This window comes from Erinaceus europaeus, chromosome 21 (genome assembly GCF_950295315.1).
Source record: "Erinaceus europaeus chromosome 21, mEriEur2.1, whole genome shotgun sequence".
NCBI classification, from domain to species: domain Eukaryota; kingdom Metazoa; phylum Chordata; class Mammalia; order Eulipotyphla; family Erinaceidae; genus Erinaceus; species Erinaceus europaeus.
The window spans coordinates 18,663,163-18,672,118 of NC_080182.1; the positions used below are offsets into that span (position 1 = coordinate 18,663,163).

An 8,956-nucleotide genomic window follows, 5' to 3' on the forward strand; every position below is an offset into this window, starting at 1 on the left:
CTTTCCCATTCTCTAGCCCTCTGGGAGCATGGACCCAGGGTCGTTGAGGGTTGCAGAAGGTAGAAGGTCTGGCTTCTGTAATTGCTTCCCCGCTGAACATGGGCGTTGCTGGTCGGTCCATACCCCCAGTCTGCCTCTCTCTTTCCCTAGTAGGGTGTGTCTCTGGGGAAGCTGAGCTCCAGGACACATTGGTGGGGTCTTCAATCCAGGGAAGCCTAGCCAGCATCCTGGTGGCATCTGGAACCTGGTGATTGAAAAGAGAGTTAACATATGAAGCCAAACAATTTGTTGAGCAATCATAGATCCCAAGCTTGGAATCGTGGAGAGGAAGTGTTAGGGAGGTACTCACTGCAAACTCTAGTGTAATCCTGCTTTCAGGTATATATTTTGCAGTAGTTTATGGATACGTGTGCACATAAGCTCTCTCTCACAGAAACTGGTGTATATCTAGGTTATGGGACTTTGTTAGAAAGTGAACTACCTAAGATGAAATTAGAGTGTACTATTAAAGGAAAGGTCTCACCCGAGTAATAAAGCTGAAGGGTTGTCATTCCACACGTGAAGTCTCTGGATACAGTCTGAGGTGAAGCATGTTGAGATGGCAATCATTGCTTTGGTTAGGTTGTGATCGGCGGATGCAATATTATTTGGTTTGGATTGGGAGATGCATATGGGAAAGTGGGCCCTATCCAAGGGTGCCAGGACTGGGGGAAGTAGGGGCTCTATAGTGAAGATGTGAGGTTCCTGCTGTCTTAGGGTTCAAAAAGACAATCAATAGTTAATATTATTATCACATTATTTGTTAATTGGGTTAACTTTGAAAAGTCCCTTTGTTATGGTTTGCTGTACAGTACCCAGTATCTTGTATATAGCTGTGCTATTGGATGCTTCTAATCTACTTGGTCTAGGCTTTTGAGAGAGTCCGCATATCAAATGCACAGCCTATATATTAAAAAGATTCAGTTTGTCTTTTGAGAAACTTTGAGACATACAATTGATTTCCCTCTCTCATATTAATTAACTACTGATTTATATGTCTACATTTTGCTAGGAGTGTACATAAACACCATTCCCACCACCAAAGGACTGTGACCCATCCCTCCCGCCCACTCCCACCCTCCACTGGCCCAGGAAGCTACATGTCTACCCCTCACCACTGGGTTTTTACTTTGGTGCCCTACTTACAATTTGATCAGGTCCTGCTTTTAGTTTCCCTTTCAGATCTTCTAAGTCAGCTTCTGTTGATGAGTGGGATCATCCCATACTCATCTTTATCTTTCTGAGTTAGTTCACTTAACATAATTCCTTCTAGGTCTGTCCAAGATGGGTCAGAGAAGGTGGGTTCATTGTTCTTGATAGCTGCATAGTATTCCATTGTGTATATATACCACAGCTTTCTCAGCCACTCATCTGGTGTTGGGCACCTGGGTTGCTTCCAGGTTTTAGCTATTATGAATTGTGCTGCTATGAACATAGGAGTACACACCTCTTTTTGGTTGGGTGTTATGGAGTCCTTGGGGTATAACCCCAGGAGAGGAATTATTGGGTCATATGGAAGGTCCATGTCTAGCCTTCTGAGAGTTTTCCAGACTGCTCTCCACAGGGGCTGTACCAATTTACATTCCCACCAGCAATGTAAAAGGGTTCCTCTGTCCCCACATCCTCTCCAGCATTTGTTGCTGCTGTCCTTTTTGATGTATGCCATTCTTACAGGAGTGAGGTGGTATCTTAGTGTTGTCTTAATTTGCATTTCTCTGACAATCAGTGACCTAGAGCAGTTTTTCATATGTTTGTTAGCCTTTTGGATCTCCTCTGTGGTGAATGTTTTGTTCATTTCCTCTGTCCATTTTTGGATGGGGTCATTTGCTTTTTTGCGGCTAAGTTTGCTGAGCTCTTTATATATTTTGGTGATTAGTTTCTTGTCTGATGTCTGGCATGTGAAGATCTTCTCCCATTCTGTGAGGGGTCTCTCTGTTTGTTTAATAGTTTCTTTGGATGTGCAGAAGCTTTTCAATTTGATGTAGTCCCATTGGTTTGTTTCTGCTTTGGTCTTCCTTGCAATTGGGTTTGATTCATCAAAGATGTCCTTGAGGTGTATGTGGGAAAGTGTTTTACCAATGTTTTCCTCTAAGTATTTGATTGTTTCTGGTCTGACATCTAGGTCTTTGATCCACTTGGAGTTGATTTTTGTTTCTGGTGAGATAAAGTGGTTCAATTTCATTCTTCTGCATGTTTCAACCCAGTTTTCCCAGCACCATTTATTGAAGAGAGCTTCCTTTACCATTTAATACTTTGGGCCCCTTTATCAAAGATTAGATGCCCATAGGTGTTGGGATTTACTTCTGGGCTTTCAATTCTGTTCCACTGGTCTGTGTGCCTATTTTTGTTCCAGTACCATGCTGTTTTGATGATGATGGCTTTATAATATAGTTTAAGGTCTGGGAGTGTGATGCCTCCATTTCTGTTTCTTTTCCTTAAGATTGTTTTGGCAATTCTAGGTGTTTTCAGGTTCCAGATAAATGATTGTAGTGTTTGTTCTATTCTCTTAAAGAAGCCTGGTGGAACTTTGATGGGTATTGCATTAAATTTGTATATGGCTCTGGGGAGAATATTCATTTTGATGATATTTATTTTTCCAATCCATGAGCATGGGATATCTTTCCATTTCTTGGTATCAGTTTCTATCTCCTTGAGTAGCGACTCATAGTTTTCAGCATACAAGTCTTTCACTTCTTTGGTCAACTTTATTCCTAGGTATTTGATTGATTTTGCTGAAACAGTAAATGGGAGTGATTTCTGGATGTCTTCTTCTGCAGATTTAGTGTTTGCATAAAGAAATGCCACTGATTTTTGTACATTGATTTTGTAGCCTAATACCTTGCTATATTGCCTAACAACTTCCAGTAATTTCTACTGGATTCTTTAGGTCTTTCTATGTATACTATCATATCATCTGCAAATAGTGAGAGCTTGACTTCTTCCCTTCCAATCTGTATCCCTTTGATTTCTTTCTCTTGCCTGATTGCTATGGCAAGAACTTCCAATACTATGTTGAAGAGTAACGGTGACAGTGGACAGCCCTGTCTAGTCCCCGATCTGAGGGGGAATGCTTTCAGCTTCTCTCCATTGAGTATGATGTTGGCTGTAGGTTTGCTATATATAGACTCCACTATCTTGAGGAATTTCCCATCTATTCCCATTTTCTGTAGAGTTTTGAGCATGAATGGGTGTTGGATTTTGTCAAAGGCTTTCTCTGCATCTATTGAGATAATCATGTGGTTTTTGGCTTTGCTTTTATTGATGTGATGAATGACATTGATTGATTTACAGATGTTGAACCAGCCTTGCATTCCTGGGACGAATCCCACTTGGTCATGATGAACAATCTTTTTGATGTGTTGCTGTATCCGGTTGGCCAAGATCTTGTTTAATATTTTGGCATCTATGTTCATCAGAGATATTGGTCTGTAGTTTTCCTTTTTTGTTCTGTCCCTATCAGCTTTTGGTATCAGGGTGATGTTGGCTTCATAAAAGGTGGAAGGGAGTATTCCTGTTTCTTCAATCTTATGGAATAGCTTAAGAAGTATGGGTATTAACTGTTTCCTGAAAGTTTTGTAGAATTCGTTTGTGAAGCCATCTGGTGCAGGACTTTTGTTGTTGGGGAGATTCTTAATAACGGTTTCAATTTCTTTGTCTGTGATTGGTGCATTTATATTTTGTAGTTCTTCTTGGTTCAGTTTTGGAAGTGCATAGGTTTCTAGGAATTGTTCCATTTCTTCCAGATTCTCTAGCTTGGTGGCATATAGTTCTTTATAGAAGTTTCGCAGGATTCTCTGGATTTCTGTGGTGTCAGTTGTGATATCTCCTGTATCGTTTACAATTCTATTAATTTGAGTCTTCTCTCTTTTTTGTTTGGTGAGTCTGGCTAGGGGTTTGTCAATTTTGTTTAATCTTTCAAAGAACCAACATTTGGCTTCATTGATCTTTTGTATGGTTCTTTTATTTTCGATGTTGTTTATTTCTGCTCTAACTTTAGTGATTTCTGTCCTTCTGGTTGCTTTAGGGTTCCTTTGTTCCTCTTCCTCTAAGTCCTTGAGGTGTGTAGTAAGGTCGTTCATTTGGGCTTCTTCTTGGTGTTTAATATGTGATTGTATGGCTATAAGTTTCCCTCTCAGTACTGCTTTCGCTGTGTCCCAAATATTTTGATAGGTTGTGTCTTCATTTTCATTAGTTTCCAGGAACATTTGAATTTCCTGTTTGAGTGAGTGTCTGACCCAGTGGTTCTTAAGGAGCATGTTGTTTAGTTTCCAAATTCTATGTCTTTTAATAATTTTCCGTTTGTTATTAAAAGTTAGTTTTACTCCACTATGGTCTGAGAAGATACTTGGGATGATTTCAATGCTCTTGAATTTATTGATGCTGTCTTTGTGGCCTAACATGTGGTCTATCCTTGAGTATGTGTTATGTGGATTTGAAAAGAAGGTGTATTCCAGTTTTTTGGGGTGGAGGAGTCTGAAAATGTCCAAGAGGTCTAGTCTGTCAATCTCTTCATTCAATTCTCTTGTATCTTTATTGGTTCTCTGCTTTGTTGATCTGTCTAAGTGTGAGAGTGGGGTATTGAAGTCTCCCACTATTATTGTATTACTATTGATGTATTTTTGAAATTCTTTCAGTAGATGCTTAATGTATTTAGATGGTCCCTTGTTGGGTGCATAGATGTTAATAATTGTTAAGTCTTTTTGGCTGATTGATCCTCTAATCATTATGTAATGTCCTTGCCTATCTTTCATTACTTTATTTAATTTAAAATCTATCGTGTCTGAGATGAGAATGGCTGTTCCTGCCCTTTTTTGTGGACCGTTAGCCTGTATGATAGTTTTCCATCCTTTCACTTTAAGTCTGTGTTTATCTTGTTGTGACAGACAGGATTCTTGCAAGCAGCATATGGTTGGTTTATGTTTTCTGATCCATCCCCCCACCCTGTGCCTTTTGATGGGTGAGTTTAAGCCATTGACATTTATTGATATTATGGATTTAATGTATTCTAGTGCCATTGTTCTAAAAAACAATTTGTTTACTCTGATATATTGCAAGTATTATAGTGATGTTCTTGTTTATAAGAGGTCTTTTAGTACCTCTTTCAGGGCCGGCTTGGTGATAGTTGCCTCCTTTAACTGTTGTTTGTCTAAGAAGGTTTTGATCCCTCCATCTAGCTTGAATGAAAGTCTAGCAGGATATATTATCCTTGGTTGAAACCCTTTTTCATTCAGGGCTCGATAGATATCATGCCACTCCCTTCTGGCTTTTAGAGTTTGAGTTGAGATATCTGCAGATAGTCTTATGGGTTTTCCCCTGTATGTGACTTTTTGTTTCTCTCTTGCAACCTTTAGGATCCTTTCTTTATCCTTACTTCTTCTCATTGTGACTATGATGTGTCTTGGTGTCTTCAGGTCTGGGTTGATTCTGTTTGGTACTCTCTGGGCCTCTTGAACCTTGATATCCTTTCTGTTATTCAGGTCTGGGAAGTTTTCTTGTATTATTTCCTCTAGAATGTTTTCTTCCCCTTCCTCTCTTTCTTCCTCTGGCAGGCCAATTATACGAATGTTACTTCTTTTGAGATCATCCCATATGTCTCTGTTGTTGTTTTCAGTGTCTCTCAATCTCTTTTTAAGCTCTTTCACCTCTTTCTTCATTTTCTCTAACTCATCCTCGGTCTGACTAATTCTGTTTTCTGCTTCTGTTAGTCTGCTTTCCCTTGCCTCAGCTTCTTTCTTCATTACAGCTATTTCAGCTTTCAGTTCTCTAATTGTCTCAAGATAATCAGTCTTTTCCTTGGGGGTCTCAACTGTTGTTTCCCTAATACTGCCATTCCTTTCCTCCAATGTTGTTTTCATTTCTGTGATTAATAAGTTTATTATTGCTTGCATACTTTTCTTATCTATGGTTACTTCTGACTGATTTGTGGTTTCTTCTGGGCTCTTGTCTTCATTCATTGGGGTAGCAGTTTTATTTGTTTTTAATCTACCCATTTTTTTTTTAATTTATGTGTTTCTCTCTTTTTTTTTTTTTTAATGCTCTGTTGTTCCTCAGTTGTTGTGTTTTGAGCACAAGTAACACTGTACTAAATACCTTTATGACAATTGCACTCACCAACCTCCGGAATAACCGTAGCAACTGAAGTAAGTATTGAAGGAGTTTAATCGTTACCAGTTAGCCAAACAATTTCTCCAGTCCGTGAAAAAATAGTAACCAAATCCCAGTGAAGAAAGAGAAAAGGAAGAGAGGATAGCAAGAATAGACAGTTATGCAAATCTTCTATCCAGTGTATATTCTAGGGGTAACAAGAGTGTAAAGGGAACTAGAGCAGAGATACACACATAGAGAGTCCACTCTGGGTCAGATTTCTTCCCCAAAGTAATTCACAAATTCAGAAAGGCAATGAAGAAAGAAGTGTATGACAAGATTAAAAAAAAAAAAGAGAGATAGAGAGAGATAAGAGAGAGAAAAGGGAGAAGATAAGAAGAAGAGTTGTAATTAAAGAGCAGTGCGAGGAACTTCCCAAATGTGTATCAGTGAATTTAAAAAAAAAAAAAAAAAACACCCTGTTTGGTGGTATGGGGTATCCTGCTAGTAGCTAGTCCCAGGCACTGCTTATGGGGGGGGGGGGGGCAGCGGGAAGGATGTATGCTTGAAAATTAAAAGGAAGAAAAAAGAATTATTTTCCCCTACTCTAATTCTTAACCCAAATTAAGTTATAGACACCTCCTTGTTGTCACCGCTATGGCCCTTTATTGGCTGGCCTGCTAAAGGCAGAAAATCCTATTGTTTACACGAGATTGTCCGGAGCTCCAAGGCTAGCCGCTTCTCAGTCTGCCATCTTCTGGGAAACCCCCCACTCCAGACTTTTTTAAAGGATTTCTCAAAAATGAAAACTAGCTCCAAGTCCTTTGATCCAATGAGAGCTATACTCAAGAAGTCTTTGGATCCGCCCTCAGGGTCGCGGTGGACCCTGGAGACTCCCAAGAGGAAGCCCCCGAGCTAAAGTGCTCTCTCCGGGTCCTCTGCCTGCCGCGCTCTGCAACCGGCGGAGGAGCCGCCTTCCTGGGCTGGCGTAGGACAATGCCCGGCGCACTCGCCTTGCCCGGCGCCACCTGGGAATTCTGGCGCCCCGCTAGTCCGTGTCACCTTTACTCTAATTCTTAACCCAAATTAAATTGTAATCACTTCTTTGGTGTCCCCCCTTATTGACTGGCCTGCTAAAGGCAGAAAATCCTACCGTTGCCGACGATGCGATCAGAGCACTTGCTGTTAGCGACTTCTCAGGCCGCCATCTTCCTAACTCCCCCCACTTTTGTTATTTCTAACTTTCATTGTGCAATTAATAGTTTCGGGGTGTCTCCCTCCTTCTCCGACATGGTGTCCTCCAGGAAAAAGGTAACGGGCTGGTTCTTTCTCGCTCACGACAGGGGTGACATGAAGTAAAAGACACCAGGGGACTCTTAGCGTGAATCTAGAATCTGAGTCCTTAGAGTCCCAGAATCCTAGAGTCCGTTTATTAGCAAAGTGGACATGAGTTAAATAGAAAAGCAATGGAGGTAATTATTGTTGCAATATGACAGAAATTACAGGTTTCTTAACAGTCAGCATGCCCCTAAGGTAGGGGGTTGGTATGACAGGAATTGATGAGATACAAGACAGTTATTTTCCATAACACAAGCAACTTAATTATCCAAAGGTATTTGAGAGAAGCATAGGGGTTAAACCCATAGGGTGAGACAGAGAGAAGATGGATGTCAAAAGGCCATATAGTTTGGAATTTCTCTTGTCTGGGGTCTGAGGTGTGTGATGAAGTGTGTGATAAGGTGTGTTCTTCTGTGATCAGAAGGTGACTTTGAATGAGTGAATCTGTGGCCATGTGGCCTGCAGTTAATGGAGGGAAGTACTGGGGTATCTGTGGGCCTGAGAGTCAAGAAGGAAAGAACCAAGTCTGAGTTTCCCCCCTTATGCTCACCTCGGTTGAGAGAGACTTACCAAGAGGTTATCTTCTCAGACCTCCATCCAAAGATGGGGGTGGTTCTCCCTAAGCTCTATCAGGCTCACACATGTTCCCAACATACTAGTTTCTAAGAATGACTTTGCTTTAACTCTTTTGAGGTTTTTGTATAAATATCCTCTAACATAAGGTAATACTGTTTAAATTTCTCTCATATTAATGAGTATTATGAGACTTAGGTTAAAGCAACATCAGGATCACACAACAACATAAGAATAAGCACGGCCTCAAAACTCTATCATATAATTTTAGAACTTTTAAAAACATGGCTGCGTACTAGAGAAATAAAGCAATTATTAATCATATCTGAGTTTGACATGCATGATTATAAAGACTATCATATTTTTAGGATCTGGTAACATCTTTTTATTTTATGTGTCTATAACTTATGCTAGTTATAACTGGGGAGGGTAAGTAAGTGATGACCCCAGAAGTAACATATATGGTAGTGATGCATGTGAATGTTTGAATTCACTGGAAGGACAAGAATTTTGCTTTGATTTCAGATTGCTCTGCTAGACTGTGAATAAATGCTGGCTTTGTTTATCCAGAACCTGTCTCTTCTGTTTCCAGCAGTCCTATGCACCAGCTCCCCACCCCATGGCTCCTCCCAGTCCCAGCACAAACAGCAGCAGCAACAACAGCAGCAACAACAGCAGTGGGGAACAGTTGAGTAAAACCAACCTGTACATTCGAGGCCTCCCACCAGGCACCACTGACCAGGACCTAATTAAGCTTTGCCAACCGTAAGTGACCTGCTCTCTGTACATTTTCTAATGTTCACTCACATCAGTTAGGTTCACATGGGGCTTTTTTTTTCTTTTGCACCTGATACACCTCTTCACTGGTGTCTCAATGAAGATGACTTTGACCTATAAGCAAATAGGGAGTTTGAATCCAGTT

The 8,956-nt window shown here is 40.5% G+C and overlaps 1 protein-coding gene across 19 annotated transcripts in view; it reads left to right on the forward strand.

Annotated features, from left to right (window-relative positions):
• The window catches only part of RBMS3 (RNA binding motif single stranded interacting protein 3), a 1,638,617-nt gene that overhangs the window by 991,922 nt on the left and 637,739 nt on the right, over positions 1-8,956 (forward strand). For 14 of the 19 annotated variants that reach the window (XM_060180467.1, XM_060180472.1, XM_060180474.1 and 11 more), the window contains one exon: positions 8,627-8,799. In XM_060180467.1, coding sequence (XP_060036450.1) covers positions 8,627-8,799 — 173 coding nt within the window. The remainder of the gene's footprint in view (positions 1-8,626; positions 8,800-8,956) is intronic. The other 5 variants (XM_060180468.1, XM_060180477.1, XM_007516928.3 and 2 more) reach the window with 1 other exon arrangement.